The sequence below is a fragment of the Giraffa tippelskirchi genome, chromosome 2, assembly GCF_054371585.1.
Source record: "Giraffa tippelskirchi isolate mGirTip1 chromosome 2, T2T-mGirTip1v1.2.pri, whole genome shotgun sequence".
Classification (NCBI taxonomy): Eukaryota; Metazoa; Chordata; class Mammalia; order Artiodactyla; family Giraffidae; genus Giraffa; species Giraffa tippelskirchi.
Window position 1 is genome coordinate 77604432 of NC_137276.1, and position 18877 is coordinate 77623308.

At 39.7% G+C, this 18877-nt stretch overlaps 1 protein-coding gene across 24 annotated transcripts in view; it reads right to left on the reverse strand.

Annotated features, from left to right (window-relative positions):
* The window catches only part of BICC1 (BicC family RNA binding protein 1), a 347076-nt gene that overhangs the window by 148416 nt on the left and 179783 nt on the right, over window positions 1-18877 (reverse strand). For all 24 annotated transcript variants that reach the window (XR_014076552.1, XR_014076553.1, XM_081569083.1 and 21 more), the window contains one exon: window positions 10628-10697. Coding sequence is in view for 22 of the 24 variants with exons in the window: in XM_081569083.1 (XP_081425209.1) it covers window positions 10628-10697 (70 nt within the window). In the remaining 2 variants the exon portion in view is untranslated. The remainder of the gene's footprint in view (window positions 1-10627; window positions 10698-18877) is intronic.

Consider the following 18877-nt stretch of genomic DNA (forward strand, 5'->3'; position numbering starts at 1 on the left):
CTCTCCTACTGAAATTCTGACCTTCCACCTATGTTACTATGTATGTATGCCCTCCTTCAGGAGTCACTCATATAGATCAACTCTGTTCCTAATGCTTCAAAAGAAAACCAGTTACACAAGACACCCATTTGCATGAAATGGCCTAATAAAAATCCAGTGCATGGATGGACCTACAGACTGTCCTATAAAGTGAAGTCAGACGGACAGAGAATAGTAAATATCATATGATATTGCTTATATGTGGAATCTAAAAATATGATACAAATGAACCTATTTACAAAAGGAAGTAGAGTCACAGATGTAGAAAACAACATAGTTAAGGAGGGGAGGGATGTATTGGGAGATTGAGATTGACATAGACACACTCCTATATATAAAATAGATAACAGTTAGGATCTACTGTATAGCACAGGGGAAGAGTCTACTCAATACTCAATATGGGAAAAGAATCTGAAAAAGAATGAATATGTGTTATTTGTGTAACTGAATCACTTAACCTGAAACTAACATGACACAGTAAGTCAACTATACTCCAATAAAAACTTTAAAAGTAAATTTTTAAAAAAGAATGGCATTGAAGCATGTAAATTATCATATGTGAAACGAATCGCCAGTCCAGGTTAGATGCATGATACAGGGTGCTCAGGGCTGGTGCACCGGGATGACCCGGAGGGATGGGATGGGGAGGGAGGTGGGAGGGGGGTTCTGGAAGGGGAAAACATGTACACCCATGGTGGATTCATGTCAATGTATGGCAAAACAAATACAACATTGTAAAGTTAAAAAATAGATAAATAAACCAATTAAAAAAAAAAGAATACAGAAAAAAAAAAAAAAAAAAAGAATTCCATGCTATGTAGAGCCATCTCCTAATACCACATCTGTTCTTCTAAGCTCAGCGTTTCTCAGCCTTGCACTGTAGACATTTTGTGTCAAATACTTCTTGTTGTGGAGGCTGCCTTTTGTATTGTAGGATGTTTAGCATCATCCCTGGCCTCTACCCACCAGAAGCCAATAGCACCACCTCCCACATGTGATAACCAAAACTATCACAACAGTGCTTCAATGTCCCCTGGGGAATAAAATCAACCCAGCTTGAGAACCACTATACCAGGTAACAGTATACAAATCCTAGTGAAACCATTAATGGATTTTAAAAGAGAAAAGGAAGGAAAAATACTGTAAAAAGCACAAATAGAAATAAAAAACCGAGGTCAAAAATAATTTTAAAGATGGTCATCCAGCAATCCTCTAAAATGTGGGTAAGGACTCAGGATTGCATTTCTTCTTGAAGAAATAGTTAATTTCAATCCAAGTTTTCCTAAATGAATGTGCTGATAAATCTTCATTCCTCTGGTGAACACTCACTCACCATGAGCACCTATGCATGTGCTTAGGAGTGGAGAAAATGCCCTTGAACTTTGCAATCAAGGTTTCTAGCCTAACTCCATCATTTCAAACCCTATGTATGACACTGAACAAGTTATACCATCTCTCTGTCAGTTACTCATGTGTAGAGTAGGGATAATCACGGTCATTTGTGGAGGATTACTGTGAGGATAAAGAGAGAGAACATACCTGGGACAACATGTGTTACAAGGCAGACAAATAAGGAATATTTTTGCCCTTCCTCTTCGTGGGGTTTAACAAGGAAAAAGAGCTGTAGTTAGCAGGGATCTTGGGATGGCAATTTCTTCACTTTTAAAGGTAACTGACTTGAAATAAAACATCTGTTCAGGAACAAGACCACTGAGGGGAAAGGAGTTCTCCCCAGGAGACAGGGTAACAGAAGCAGGTGAATTCAGAAAGCTTGTGACTTGGCTCCAGTCCCTTCTGGGGAACACAAAGGCGTGATATACCATTTAATCATTCTTCTCACTTTCTTTTCCTTTTTTTAAATTTTACAAAAATTTTCATTAGTTCTTAAGAGATTTCATACTGCTTTTAAACTTACAATTAAAAAGTTACTGATAATATAGCATTATCTTTGCATATCATATACTTTAAAATGCTGATTAAAGTGTTGTGCCTAATATCTAGGACTATTTTTTAATACAGATTCTGTTTTTTAGACCATCTCAGGAACACAGGAAAATTGATGCAAAGTACAGAGTTCTCATATGTTCCTCCCCACACACAGCCACTGCCTCCCCCACTATCAACATCACAAACCATTTTGTGGGTTTTGACAGATATAAAATGACATGTACTTAGTATTTTAGATTATACAGTTTAGCTGCCCTAAAAGTCCTCTGTGTTCAGCCTATTCATCCTTCCTTCCTCCAAGTCCCTAGCAAATACTGACCACTAAATCAATTTACCATCTCCACATTTTTTACCTTTTCTAAAATGTCCATGTAATTGGAATCATACAGGATGCCTTACCAGAATGCTATTTACTAACTGTAAAACCCAGGGCAAATTATTTGACTTTATGTGCCTTAATTTTTTCACCTGTAAAATGAAAATACCATCACCTAACTTACATGGTGTTCTGATCAGGAAATAAGATTATTTACATAAAATATTTAGCAGAATGCTGTGCCCCAATTGGTCTCAATCAAGGGTAGTAGCCAATATTACTATCGACATGTCAATGACATAACCAAATCCTAATTAAAATACCACAACCAAAACAACTTTGGTCCTTAAGATAATCAGGAGGCTGTATCTTGTTAAGTCTCATTTACACACCTACTATGAACAGTACCAGAGTTTTATTCATTCAAGGGTCCCATGAATGGCAGCCATCAGGTCATTTTCCTTAAGTTTCCTTCCACTTCTCTGACTAGGGCTACTCAGAACCATGAAAAGCAGTTTGAGCCACATAAGCTTCAGCCACAAATCATGTCCACTTTCGTTCACTTAAAGAGGTCTACAGGAAAGATATCAACAGTCAGTTTTTTCAATAGTGAATGCTACTCCTGTGTGAAGGCTGTGATTCTCAATCTTTTTCTACACAATACACCTTGGTGATAAACATTTTCATCTCTATTTGTAGTTTCACTATGACCATGACTGAGTTACCAGACAATCTACAAATACTGACTCAGTGTCCACTGTGTACAGGTTGTGTGCTTGCTCAGTCCTCTGCAACTCTTTGGGCCCCCATGGACTGTAGACCACCAGGCTCCTCTGGCCATGCAATTTTACCAGGCAAGAATACTGGATTGGGTTGCCATTTCCTCCTCCAAGGGATCTTCCCAACCCAGGAATCAAACCTGCATCTCCTGCTTCACCTGCATTGGCACGTGGATTCTTTACCACTGAGCCACCAGAGAAGAAACACAATGATGAACAAAATGCATGTACTCTATATCGTCTGAGGAACTGCTGATCTTACTTACATGGAATTTGGCATAAAAACTTTAAACAATTTGTAGCCACATCTACCTTGGCTAGTCTAAGAAGAAAGAGGACTGATAAGCAAATTAAAAGCAAGAAGAAGATTTTAAGAAAAATGTTTACCTATTTGAGGGAATAAGCTCATCTAACATCAAGGAACATGCAGGATGATCATAACAATGCAATAAGTTCTCCTTACAAATCACTTTTATCTAACTGCCTAGAATGGTGTGTTCTCTGACCTTTCTTTATCACCCATTTCACATGCACACCTGCTCAGTCATGGCCAACTGTTTGCCACCCTATGGACTGGGGCCCGCCAGGCTCCTGTGTCCATGGGATTCTCCAGGCAAGAATACTGGAGTGGGTTGCCATTCTGTTCTCCAGGGGATTCTCCCCACCCAGGGACAGAACCAGCGTCTCCTGTGTCTCCTGCATAGGCAGGCAGATTCTTTTACCACCAAGTCACCTGGGAAGCCCCATTTCACATCACGACTGAGTAATATATATGTGTGTGTTTGTCCATACATAAAAACAGTGACAGACCTGACTAAAGGTTTCATGAAACGATGCTCTCACACTCTGATGTCTGCTTCTCTAATCTAGTTGTGGTTTGTGTACATGCTGCTTGTGACCCCACAATATCATCAAAACCCACCACTGGGAATACTCTCGTCCATATGCTGTGCCAGGCCTTCTTTCTGCCCCCTGCCCTTTGAGCAATAAATACCAAGGTAAAAGCATCATCGAGTCCAATGTGAACACACAACAGAAGCTTTAGTACACTTGACAAAACATTTTCCTCCAGAAAAAAATAAAGTGAAAAATCTACATTTTTTTCTCATGCAAAGATTCTGTATTAGATGTTGCTTGTTCTGATGGAAGACAACCAACAATAATAAAGCCCCATAGAATTCTGATGATCTTCTTGTTTATTCCAGGAGGAAGAGAATGGCCAGACTTGGTGCCAAATGGCCTCCAAAACATCAGGCAACCCAGCCAACACCTTCCATTTCAGCTGTCTTGGGGCATTGAAACTGGCGTAAGAGAAACACTTGCAGACAACAGTTGCTGTCACTTAGTTAAACTCTGCAGGACAACTCTTCCCAGAACAAAAGGCAATAAAGCTTTATTAATGCTGATCTTACTTACATGGAATTTAGCATAAAAATTTTAAACAATTTGTAGCCACATCTACCTTGGCTAGTCTAAGAAGAAAGAGGACTGATAAGCAAATTAAAAGCAAGAAGAAGATTTTAAGAAAAATGTTTACCTATTTGAGGGAATAAGCTCATCTAACATCAAGGAACATGCAGGATGATCATAACAACGCAATAAGTTCTCCTTACAAATCACTTTTATCTATTTGTTAAGGCAGCTTTGGCAAGGACTTGTATTTAGCAAAACAGTCAAACTTATTCAGAATGTAATTTGTACTTTAATAAAGCTGATTTTAAAATAGGCTGTGATTCAGAATAACATTCATAATTTTAATGAGTACCTGAAATCATTCTCTGTTAGTAAGCTTCTACAGTATTATACACTTAAATTATTATTAATTTTTGGCTGCACTGTGCAGCTTGTGGGATCTGTTTCCCAACCAGGGATTGAACCTGCACCACAGCAGTTGAAAGCCCAGAATCCTAACCAATAGGCCATCGGGGAACTCCCAGAACTTTAATTCTGTTTTCTGGTTTTTTTTGGTTGCACTGGGTCATTTTTGCTCTGCATGTGGGCTTTCTCTAGTTGCACAAGCAGGGGCTACTCTTCGTTACAATGTGACAGCTTCTCATCGTGGTGGCTTCTCTTGTTGCTGAGCACAGGTTCTGAGGCATCCGGGCTTCAACAGTTGTGGCAAGTGGGCTCAGTAGCTGCGGTTCAAGGCTCTAGAGCACAGGCTCAGTTGTTGTGGTGCATAAGCTTAGTTGTCCCGCAACACATGGAATCTTCCCAGACCAGGGATCGAACCCGTGTCCCCTGCACTGGCAGGCGGATTCTTATCTACTGCACTGCCGGAAGTCCCTTAATTCTTTTTTTTTTTTTTTTTTTTTTTGATTTATAAATTTATTTATTTTAGTTGGGGGCCAATCACTTCACAACATTGCAATAGTTTTTGCCATACATTGACATGAATCAGCCATGGGTTTACATGTGTTCCCCCTCCTGGACCCCCCACCTTAATTCTTAAGTACTGCTCTCACAGGAACAAACCTCAGGTCTTTTTATGGAAAGCAGAATGTTCTATTATTCTAAAGCCAACAGTTGGAGAGATTTTTATTTTCTTCTACTCAAAACAAATTTATGCTATACAGTAGAAATACTATGTATTGCTTTATTTTCTTAATCATGGCCCCCATTAAGACAATCCTAGGCTTGCCTATTTGAATGCCCAATTGCCTATGTAAATTTAAGATACTGATATTCTTATTTCTTTTTGACTGAGAATTCAGTCTCCCAATGATTTCAAACACTTGGGAATTTTTTTTTTTTAAGTTTTATAGTCCCTGAGTTTATATTACAAAACATGAACTTCCCCAAAATGACCTGTTTACTAAATGACAATGTTCCTAGTACATTTTCCCACCGTATTCTCTATGGTTAAAGGGAATGAAGAAAGGTAAAGGGGAGGATAAGGGGAGAGAAGAAGAGGGTATAAGGGTGACATGGAAGGAAGAGGGGCAGATGGAGGGGACAAACACCAGACAGTCTTGTACCCCAAATGATACCTCACAAAGGCACTGAACAATGACGTCATTGTCACTCTAAACTTATTCATGCTGACTGCACAGAGGACAGAGACTTAAAAATAATGAATCCATATAGATGCAGTTCTTTAGAAACCAAGATGGACACTGTTTCAGAGAAGTGGCCACTGAAGGATCCTGCCTGTTTTCCAATAGCAGTCATCATCCATCCATTCCCTTTTGAACACGTGGTCTCTCTAGTGACTAAATAATGGTATTTCCATATCAGACGGTGAGATTTTTGTTTCCCAAACTCAGCCTTAAGAACCACCAGGGGAACTTGTTAAATACATGGATTTCCAGTCCCATTCCAGATCTACTAAACCAGAATCTCTAGTGTTAGTCACTCAGTCGTGTCCGACTCTTCGTGATCCTATGGGCTGCAGCCTGCCAGTTCCTCTGTCCATGGAATTCTCCAGGCAAGAATACTGGAGTAGGTTGCCATTTCCTTCTCCAGAGAAGAATCTTAAGTTTCTTACATGATGGCAAATTCAGGATGCTGGCTTTCTGCCTTTCTGCCAAGCAGGATCCTACTAGCACATCAACCCAAGGAGTCATACAGCTACTCACACAGCTGCTCCGATAAAGGATTGATGACTTGAAAAATAAAGTTTGGACAGGACTACTTGAAGAATGCAGGACTAATTCCCATAAGGTAAAGAAGGGGACAGACTATGGTAACAGTAGCCATGAAAAACATTTGTCTAGGCTCAAATATTCAATCAATAAGCATCATAAATCTAAAAGTGAAATACAATGCAAACACATGGCTGCACTGTCTCTCTGGCACACGAGGGATCATCTGCAAATTCCAAACCTTCACATCACCATAGGACTTAGAATTCAATAATCATCCAAAACATGGCATGAGTCCCTAGATACCTTCATATTCTTTGGTCTCTTGAATAATAATAGTTTGGAATGAAGAAAGCTTAAAATTAAGAACACTAACTCTTTCCTCAACAACATTCAGAGGTAAGAAAGGATCAGATAAAAAAGCAAATAATTACCTTCTAAAGTGCCTCCTGCCACTTGACTTTTACTAAATACAAGCTACAGTCACACAAATTTCATCTCTAAATTAGACTATTTTAAAAATATATGGGAATACACATATCAGGGAAATAAGCCAAAATGAGATTCAGCAGCTGTGAGTTTAAGTACTAAGGGCAAATCAATTCTAAAGAGTAATTTCCTCTGAGGAACACTTTTTTTTTTCTTTCTTTCTTCCTTGAGCTCAATCTCTCTCTCTCGGCACATTCTGCTCATCATTCAGTATTGTGTACATTTATGGCACTTCATGAATAATAAAAAATTGAAGGATGTCTTTAGACATAGGCCTTTAGAGATCAATTCTTAGGCATACTTCCAAAAGTTAACTTTAACCATGTGGAAATTATGCTAAATGCCCTCAAGTGTACTGCTGAGATACTTGTATTTTCAAAGCAAAATGTATAATCACAGTGTGGAACAGAGATGGCCACTGTGAATGGGTTAAATGCATCCATGACCAGAAACCAATCTAAAACATTATCTTAATCAATTCAATCCATATTATCTAACATCTCTAAAGTTGCAACCACATTTTAAATTTTAAAAAATGAATAAAATGAATAATTCTCAGTTTCCCACAATAGGGGGAGAAAAACTAGCATGGATAATGCAAGAGAATAAGCCATCCAAAATTATCTGGGATTGTTGTAATATTCATGTTGGGACTTTTCTTTTGGGACTGATCAAATTACATTTTTATTAGGCTAGTAATGAAACTCATGTCATTCTTTAACTAAAACTATGTGACAACATGGAAGGAGGCTCCAGTTCATGTTCAAATTCCAACTTTTTCAAGTGGCAGGCCAGGGGTTTTTGCATGGCTGCAAACAACCAAATAGGGAGGCAGCCAGCTAGTGGCAGCTTCTCCTTCTGCATGATGAGTATAGCGCATCTCAGCACACTGGAGATAGATATATCCTATCAGTTCCGTTCAGTTCAGTCGCTCAGTCGTGTCCAACTCTTTGCAACCTCATGAACCAGCAGCATGCCAGGCCTCCCTGTCGATCACCAACTCCCAGAGTTTACCCAAACCCACGTCCATTGAGTCGGTGATGCCATCCAGCCATCTCATCCTCTGTCGTCCCCTTCTCCTCCTGCCCCCAATCCTTCCCAGCATCAGAGTCTTTTCCAATGAGTCAACTCTTCGCATGAGGTGGCCAAAGTATTGGAGTTTCAGCTTCAACATCAGTCCTTCCAATGAACACCCAGGACTGATCTCCTTTAGGATGGACTGGTTGGATCTCCTTGCAGTCCAAGGGACTCTCAAGAGTCTTCTCCAACACTACCACTCAAAAGCATCAATTCTTCGGCACTCAGCTTTCTTCACCGTCCAACTCTCACATCCATATATGACTACGGGAAAAACCATAGCCTTGACTAGATGGACCTTTGTTGGCAAAGTAATGTCTCTGCTCTTTAATATGCTATCTAGATTGGTCATAACTTTCCTTCCAAGGAGTAAGTGTCTTTTAATTTCACGGCTACAATCACCATCTGCAGTGATTTTGGAGCCCAGAAAAATAAAGTCTGACACTGTTACCACTGTTTCCCCATCTATTTCCCATGAAGTGATGGGACCAGATGCCATGATCTTAGTTTTCTGAATCTTGAGCTCTAAGCCAATTTTTCCACTCTCCTCTTTCACTTTCATCAAGAGGCTCTTTAGTTTTTCTTCACTTTCTGCCATAAGGATGGTGTCATCTGCATATCTGAGGTTATTGATATTTTTCCCTGCAATCTTGATTCCAGCTTGTGCTTCTTCCAGCCCAGCATTTCTCATGATGTACTCTGCATATAAGTTAAATAAGTAGGGTGACAATATACAGCCTTGACGTACTCCTTTTCCTATTTGGAACCAGTCTGTTGTTCCATGTCCAGGTCTAACTGTTGCTTCCTGACCTGCATACAGGTTTCTCAAGAGACAGGTGAAGTGGTCTGGTATTCCCATCTCTTTCAGAATTTTCCATAGTTTATTGTTATCCACACAGTCAAAGGCTTTGGCATAAGTAGATGTTTAATAAATAAATAAAGCAGAATAGATGTTTTTCTGGAACTCTCTTGCTTTTTCAATGATCCGTCGGATGTTGGCAATTTGATCTCTGGTTCCTCTGTCTTTTCTAAAACCAGCTTGAACATCTGGAAGTTCACGGTTCACGTATTGCTGAAGCCTGGCTTGGGGAATTTTGAGCTTTACTTTAATAGCGTATGAGATGACTGCAATTGTGTGGTAGTCTGAGCATTCTTTGGCATTGCCTTTCTTAGGGATTGGAATGAAAACTGACCTTTTCCAGTCCTGTGATATATCCTATAGCACTTGGCAAATGCAAGATTCCTACAAAGTTGTGGAATTCCACTTGGAAATTCACTATGTTTTCTTAGGACTGTTGAGCATATAAGCTTCCCTTTTCTTGCCTCCATGGTCACAAATATTGAAAGTAACAAGGTCGGAGTGTCAACAGGAATTCTAGTCCAATGAAGTCCAGATAACAACACTCGCAATGAGTTGTAAAATAACTTACATTCCAAGGGATGAGTAGCTCTAATAAAATGAGATTAAAAGAAGGCAATCTGGATGACCAGAAACAAGAAAGCTGACAAATCTTGCAGTGTTCAGCATCATTTAGCAATAAAGGTCACAGAGAGAAGGGGGAGCAAATGCAAAACTCAACAGCAACAACAAAAAAGCTAGACCACAACAGACAATGCTCAGCTCACACCACCGTTTTCTGAATTGCTTGGTGATGGTTCTCCATTATCTCCTAGTGACTACGAGCATCTTTTAATGAAGTATATGCAACAAAGTTTCTTGACACTGAGGTTATACAAAAAAAAAAAAAGCTATCCATAAAAGTATACACTGTCAGATCATTTGAAAATACTATGTAATCTTGGAAGGAAACTAAGGGTCCTATGCTTTCATTTCTGACCATCCACGCACCAGTGAGTGTCCTCTAGGTTAAAGCAGAGAAACAAACAGACAAGGAAAATGCTTGGCCTAAAAGAGAAATCTTGTGTGTTCTTTGCTGTGTGATAGACGAAGAGGAAAAGCAGCAGTCAAGAAAGGAAATCTAAGTTCCTATCAAATTGGAAGTGAAAATAATCAGCTGTTAAATCTGGTACATAAACAAGAAGTCTAAAGTGTAAACAGAGGGAGTCTGTGTGTTGAAAACACATTATTATGTGTGGGGAGTTACCATGACTCATGGCCACTAGATGGTCATCCTTGAAATCATAAGATGCTACAATAATCTTCTACAATAACATGTCTATTATTACAAAATACTTAAAAGTATTATTTTGTTGTTGAATCAGAAAATTATATGTTATTTTGCATTATGATAATCCTTGCCGAATACTGCTATGTAACAAATATTTGGGAACAACTACGATAAAGATAAAGGTTGATTTTAATCCCCAGGAAACCTACAAATATTCCACAGTCTGCATTATCACAACCACCGATTTCTCCATCTCGCGTGATTTACCTTTCTTGGATTTGGCACCAATCTTCAGTTTTGATGGCCAAGCAATCTGAGTATTTGTTTCCTCCATGATCTGCAGCAAAAATTTAGAGAAAAATATTGATTCAATTAAGAACTTGCATTTACAGGTAAGATTTCTTCCCAGAAAAAAAAAAATTATTTTCAAATGTTTAGTATCATGTTGTTGCAACAAAATGATCTCTTTTTAAAACAATGCAAAAACAAAATAAAACCTTGGTGGGGTGGGGGGGATGCATTTTTATAAGCCTTTAATCTATTAGAAATAGTCAACTATATTTGTTACTCCCAGCATTCCTCTCCGTGATGCTCCAGAATTTTAACTTGTTGCCAAACCACCCGAGATGCTTGTGCTGAGTAAAATTCCCCTATGACAATCACCAGTGGATTGCAACACATCAAACACGATCCTTGTAATACAAAATGACGTGGGTTAGGCCTTACAAAATGAAGTGTTGTTTTTTTTGTTTGTTTTTTTTCCTGGAGAAAATAAACTTGCTTTGGGCACATTTGTGTTTCATTAAAACTGATGAAAAGCCTCTAAACAGGACATCATGTCATAAGGCTGCATTTCCCATCATCTTTTGCCTGATCTGAGATGGCATTTTTCCCACAGTTCTTTCCCACTTCCCCGGCAGCTTATACTGGCCAGAAGGACTGGAGACCCACTGTGCAAAAGCCCAAGGACAAGTGATGTAGGCAAGGTATGCAGAGCAAAGGAAGTCCACAGTAAATGAGAGAAGAGTGAATCACCAAGAAATGCCCATCCTTTCTATTACCACAGAAATCAGCCTAGATTATTGTCAACTTTCATACCAATTCACTCAACAAATGAATAAAGCCAACAACTGACCAAATTCATAGGCAAATGACAGCAACTACCACTTGTAAGTCACTTGAGTGGGATAATATTTAATTTTTCATATGGATTTAGAGGTAACTAAACAAATTAATGGCGAAGGCAATGAAATTCATGAACGATGTAGTTAATAAAAAGTACCTCTTCTCCCTCTATATTGGCTACGTTCTGGGCATAAGGCTAAATGGTTAACATGTTAGCATGCATCATTCTTCATTTAATCCTCTTTATCACAGCAGCAAAGGGCTTGCAGCAGATGTTGCAGCCTGGCAGCCCACAGAGGCATGTTGTCTACCCACTATAAGGTTTTTTAAAATCTAAGCCAACATGTTTAAATCTGGGAATTTCACATAGACATTCAGGTTTCTACCTCTCTGGAAAACGTGGCAGAGTTAGCATCCAGAGCCCACACTCCCACGTGGCAACGCTCGGCTGGCCCTGAGGACCAGATGCCCCCTTTACCCAGGGTCAGGAGACCCTGGGCTGTGCCCCCCACCAACTCTCACTGGGTCTCCCACAATGAGATCCCAAGCCACTTGCCCTTCTTGTCACTGAGTATTATCACTCACTTGTCATTTATCACGTTTGCACTTCTATACCCATGTCTCTATTAAAAACTGAAAAACAAAACTAAAGTCACACTGTCTTCACAAAGTCAAGGGGCTGCCCTGGCCCTGCAGGTGGGCAAGCCCATTGCCCCAAATCTCCAGATCCGGCCTCTGCCTCTACTCCTCCTATCTATGCTGTCCTATTCATGGGTTTCATTGTCTTCTCCATGAAATAAGAGAACTTATTTCTAAACAAGTTATAAATAAGAACTTATTAATTTCTACACTTAACTCTAAATCCATATTTTTAAACAAATTTTATTGGAGTTGATGTGCAATGTTATGTTAGTGTCAAGTGTACAGCAAAGTGAATCAGTTACACATATATCTATTCTGTTTTAGATTCTTTTCCCATATAGACCATTACAGAGTATTGAGTAGAATTCCGTGTGTTGTACAATAGGTCCTCAGTAGTTACCTACAACTACTAAAAGACAAATATCATATGGTGTCACTTCAGGGCCCTGCGCTCTCCCCCCAGCTTCCGCCCAGTCCTGACGCATGCACCACCCCAACCACTTCTCTATGTTTATCTTCCTCCTAACCCTTATCACAATCCGAGATTCTATTTTCTGTGTTTACTTGTTTATAGTTTGTCTCTGCAAAATAAAAGCTCTCTAGACCCTGCACACAGCAAAGCACAGATTTATCTAGATAAATGAATCTACCCTCTTCCAACAACACAAGAGAAGACTCTACACGTGGACTTCACCAGATGGTCAACACCGAAATCAGATTGATTATATTCTTTGCAGCCAAAGATGGAGAAGCTCTATACAGTCAGCAAAAATAGGACCGGGAGCTGACTGTGGCTCAGATCATGAACTGCTTATTGCCAAATTCAGACTTAAATTGAAGAAAGTAGGGAAAACCACTAGTCCATTCAGGTATGACCTAGATCAAATCCCTTATGAGTATACAGTAGAAGTGACAAATAGATTTAAGGGACTAGATCTGATAGACAGAGTGCCTGCTGAACTATGGACAGAGGTTCGTGACATTGTACAGGAGACAGGGATCAAGACAATCCCCATGGAAAAGAAATGCAAAAAAGCAAAATGCCTGTCTGAGGAGGCCTTACAGATAGCTGGGAAGAGAAGAGAAGTGAAAAGCAAAGGAGAAAAGGAAAGATGTTCCCATCTGAATGCAGAGTTCCAAAGAATAGCAAGGAGAGATAAGAAAGCCTTCCTCAGCAATCAGTGCAAAGAAATAGAGGAAAACAACAGATTGGGAAAGACGAGCGATCTCTTCAAGAAAATTAGAGATACCAAAGGAACATTTCATGCAAAGATAGGCTCGATAAAGGACAAAAATGGTATGGACCTAACAGAAGCAGAAGATATTAAGAAGAGGTGGCAAGAATACACAGAACTGTACAAAAAAGATCTTCACGACCCAGATAATCATGATGCTGTGATCAACTCACCTAGAGCCAGACATCCTGGAATGTGAAGTCAAGTGGGCCTTAGAAAGCATCACTACGAACAAAGCTAGTGGAGGTGATGGAATTCCAGTTGAGCTATTTCAAATCCTGAAAGATGATGCTGTGAAAGTGCTGCACTCGATATGCCAGCAAATTTGGAAAACTCAGCAGTGGCCACAGGACTGGAAAAGATCAGTTTTTGCTCCAATCCCAAAGAAAGGCAATGCCAAAGAATGCTCAAACTACCGCACAATTGCACTCATCTCACATGCTAGTAAAGTAATGCTCAAAATTCTCCAAGCCAGGCTTCAGCAATACGTGAACCGTGAACTTCCAGATGTTCAAGCTGGTTTTAGAAAAGGCAGAGGAACCAGAGATCAAATTGCCAATATCTGCTGGATCATCGAAAAAGCAAGAAAGTTCCAGGAAAACATCTATTTCTGCTTTATTGACTTCGCCAAAGTCTTTGACTGTGTGGATCACAATAAACTGTGGAAAATTCTGAAAGAGATGGGAATACCAGACCACCTCACCTGTCTCTTGAGAAACCTGTATGCAGGTCAGGAAGCAACAGTTAGACCTGGACATGGAACAACAGACTGGTTCCAAACAGGAAAAGGAGTACATCAAGGCTGTATATTGTCACCCTGCTTATTTAACTTATATGCTGAGTACATCATGAGAAACGCTGGGCTGGAAGAAACACAAGCTGGAATCAAGATTGCCAGGAGAAATATCAATAACCTCAGATATGCAGATGACACCACCCTTATGGCAGAAAGTGAAGAAGAACTAAAGAGCCTCTTGATGAAAGTGAAAGAGGAGAGTGAAAAAGTTGGCTTAAAGCTCAACATTCAGAAAACTAAGATCATGGCATCTGGTCCCATCACTTCATGGGAAATAGATGGGGAACCAGTGGAAACAGTGTCAGACTTTATTTTGGGGGGCTCCAAAATCACTGCTGATGGTGATTGAAGCCATGAAATTAAAAGACGCTTACTCCTTGGAAGGAAGGTTATGGCCAACCTAGATAGCATATTTAAAAGCTGAGACATTACTTTGCCAACAAACGTCCGTCTAGTCAAGCCCATAGTTTTTCCAGTGGACATGTATGGATGTGAGAGTTGGAAGGTGAAGAAAGCTGAGTGCCGCAGAATTGATGCTTTTGAACTGTGGTGTTGAAGAAGACTTTTGAGAGTCCCTTGGACTGCAAGGAGGTCCAATCAATCCATCCTAAAAGAGATCAATCCTGGGTGTTCATTGGAAGGACTGATGTTGAAGCTGAAACTCCAATACTTTGGCCACCTCACGTGAGGAGTTGACTCATTGGAAAAAACCCTAATGCTGGGTAGGATTGGGGGCAGGAGGAGAAGGGGACGACAGAGGATTAGATGGTTGGATGGCATCACCAACTCGATAGACATGGGTTTGGGTAGACTCCAGGAGTTGGTAACGGACAGAGAGGCCAGCATGCTGCAATTCATGAGGTCACAAAGAGTCGGACACGACTGAGCGACTGAACTGAACTGAACTGAACACCTTTAGGAAGTAAATTTCTTTATCCCTCAAACAGCTGGGATGGAACAGAGTAGGGATAAAAACTTTAGACAGCTGACAAAGACCGGCCTTTTAACCACCATACTATATGGAATATAGGACCTCTCTCTTTTAAAAAATGTATTTAACACATTTGAAAATATGCTTTAGAATTTATGCAGACTGATTGGTTTTAGCAACCTGCAAATATTTATCAAAAACCTACTTCGATGCCATAATTATAATACTTAATAAAGAAGTTGCTCATCAAAGACAGTTGGAAGATATAGCTTTCTGAAACTTTCATCGTTTGGAGAGCTTCGAAGAAATCAACAGAGGCAGTGGGCTGGGTGCTGGCACAGGGTCACTCACAAGGGTGGCTCTGGCTCCTACTGTGAATGGTTGGGGTTGGAGGTAAAGTTAGTAAAGGGCACGCCAAAATATAGCCTGCAAAGTCACTCAAGTCCTGACAGGCAAGTGAAAGCCAATTTATGAATGAGCTTATCAGTCTCTAAATGAGGGCAGGAAGGCCCAATCAGGAGGGCTTTCTTATGGGTCATGTTTTATCATCTATTAGTTCCAGCTACTGTACACATATCTTCAAAGTGACTAAAATTAGATAGAACATTTTCCTCTAAATTGGCTAAGATAGCGTAAGAGAGAAAATGGGAAATTAAGATCTTACTATCATATTGGTGGGGAAGCAGAAAGAGAATAATCTATATACTTTTGTGAATTAAATAATATGGCCATGTAATCGAGTAAATTATATCAGGTGCCATAATTATAATACTTAATAAAGAAGTTTCCTTGTCAAAGATGGTTGGAAGACATAACTTTCTGATATCTTAATCATTTGGAGAGCTTCCCAGAAAGCATCCTGAGTTCAAAGGCAGAATTACAGCACTAAGTCTGAGGGGCTGTTACTAGCATGTTTGGCTTAAAAAGGTGCCCTAAGTGGTCGTCAGAACAAGTAGATAGGGGAACTGGCAAAGATGAGCTCAGGAAGCTTGTGGCTGAAATCAAAGAAGCCACAAAACCTTCGAGAAGAAAATGACTATCTTACATCTCAAGAAAAAGGGGAAAAAAAATCCTAAAGTTCCAACTAGTTTTTTCTTTTTAATCTTATTATGGCCCCTGTTTCCACTTTCACAAAACCAAAGCTCAAAGAAGAAACTACTAATTTTGAATCATGTTCTACAGACATTAAATCACACCTTAAATATTTTAAAGACTTGTTTTAACCCATAATTCTGGATGCTGTAATCTTAACAAAGCAGCTAATGAATGGAGGTCAGAGATAAAGTGAAGATTTCAGCTAGAAGCAAAAGTAAGACCTAGAAAGTTTACAGGTGAATTCCACACTTTTTTAAAAACATGTTCCAGGGCTACCAGATAAGCCCTGACCTGAGGGCTTATCTTCTTTTCACAGAGGCCATGTCCTCGAGTTGAACAACAGCTTGAGTGTAGACACAAGTGATGTCAAAGTCGCTGAGGAGACTGGGCCGTGGATGCAACAAGTTCCTAGCACATCTAAAGGGTCAGCATGTAGGGAAAGGAGGTGAACAGGGGCAACTATCACAGGAGCTACAGGCAATCTCTCATCATCTTCACAAAATCCAGACATGTTTAATAGAGAACCACAGAACTAAAGTGACATTTTTTTAAAAACAGGAAAGAGGAACTCTGGAGCAGTTCATTCTGTGGATTTTATAATGTATGAGAACACTGACATCTTTCAAGAAAATGTATTTTCTACAAATGAATTAATTCCTGCAAAACTTCACAAAGAAATCAATTCCCAGAAAACCATGATATGTCCTATTTTTTTTAATTGTTTTTAATTAATCTTTAAAGAATTTGTGCCCGCACCCTGTGGCATATGGGATCTTCGTTCCCTGACCAGGGATCAAACCCACACCCCCTGCATGTAGAAGGCGGCGTCTTAGCCACTGGACTGTCAGGGAAGTCCCTACGCCCTGATTTTTAAGCAAATCAGGATGATATCCAAAAACTTCCATTTGCATTCAAGGAGCAATTTCAATTAAATGGCCAACTCTAACAACCTCTTTACAAAAAATAAGTTGTTGATGTCCCCCAGTTATGTGAAATTTGAACTGAAAGCTGGGGAATCTGCCTAAAATCACTAGGGCTTCCATGTAAAACTAAATCTATAAATACTCCGATGTCAGTTAAGCCAGGAATGCCTGGGTATGTAAAACCACAAAACCTTTGAGAAGAAAATGACTATCTTCTGTCTCAGGAAAAAAAATCCTAAAATGAATTCCAGCTAGTTTTTTCCTCCACTAATTGTATTATTGTTCTGGTTTCTACCTTCAGAAAATCAGACCTTGAAGAACAAATATCTGACGTTGAGTCATTTTCAAAAAATATTAAACGACACCTCAAATATTTTAAAGACTTGTTCTAACCCATAATTCTGGATGCTTCATGTTTATACCATCTCAACTAGGTCAGTGTTAGCTTCTGAATATCTTCACTCTCACAAGAATCTCTTCTCAATTCTACTAATTTCTGCCAGGTTATAATAGGCAGAAATTCTATATGTCATAAAGAGAGAGGAGATTTTGGAGGAGTCGATCTAAAAATGCAATTATTTGAAAAATAACTCTTAAATTTCTGTCATTAGACTTGTTGTACTGACTACTTACAGGGAATTAATCATTAAAATGTAACTTAATTCTTATGCTAGTCTCAGATGTGATGAATTTCAAATATTTATAGTAAAAAATGGAGGAGGAAATGGCAATTCACTCCAGTGTATGCCTGGAGAATTCCATGGATAGAGGAGTCTAACAGGCTACAGTCCATGGGGTCGCAAAGAGTCGAACACGACTAAGTGAATGAGCACACATAGTAACTAAAGTATTTCAGTTCAGTTCAGTTTCAGTCGCTCACTTGTGTCCGACTCTTGGTGACCCCATGAACCGCAGCACACCAGGCCTCCCTGTCCATCACCAACTCCCTGAGTCCACCCAAACCCATGTCCATTGAGTCAGTGATGCCATCTAACCATCTCATCTTCTGTCATCCCCTTCTCCTCCTGCCTTCAATCTTTCCCAGCATCAGGATCTTTTCCAATGAGTAAACTCTTCACATCAGGTGGCCAAGGTCTTGGAGCTTCAGCATCAGTCCTTCCAATGAATATTCAGGGTTGATTTCCTTTAGGATAGATTGATTTGATCTCCTTGCTTTTCAGGGAGCTCTCAAGAGTCTTCTCCAACACCACAGTTCAAAACCATCAATTTTTCGGCACTCAGCTTTCTTTATAGTCCAACTCTCACATCCATACATGACCACTGGAAAAACCATAGCCTTGACTAGATGGACCTTTGTCAGCAAAGTAATGTCTCTGCTTTTTAATATGCTGTCTAGATTGGTCATAACCTTCCTTCCAAGGAGTAAGCGTCTTTTAATTTCATGGCTGCAATCACCACCTGCAGTGATTTTGGAGCCCAGAAAAATAGTCAGCCACTGTTTCCACTGTTTCTCCATCTATTTGCCATGAAGTGATGGGACCAGATGCCATGATCTTAGTTTTCTGAACGTTGAGCTTTAAGCCAACTTTTCACTCTCCTCTTTCACTTTCATCATGAGGCCCTTTAGTTCTTCTTCACTTTCTGCCATAAGGGTGGTGTCATCTGCATATCTGAGGTTATTGATATTTCTCCCAGGAATCTTGATTCCAGCTTGTGCTTCCTCCAGCCCAGCATTTCTCATGATGTACTCTGCATATAAGTTAAATAAGCAGGGTGACAATATACAGCCTTGATGTACTCCTTTTCCTA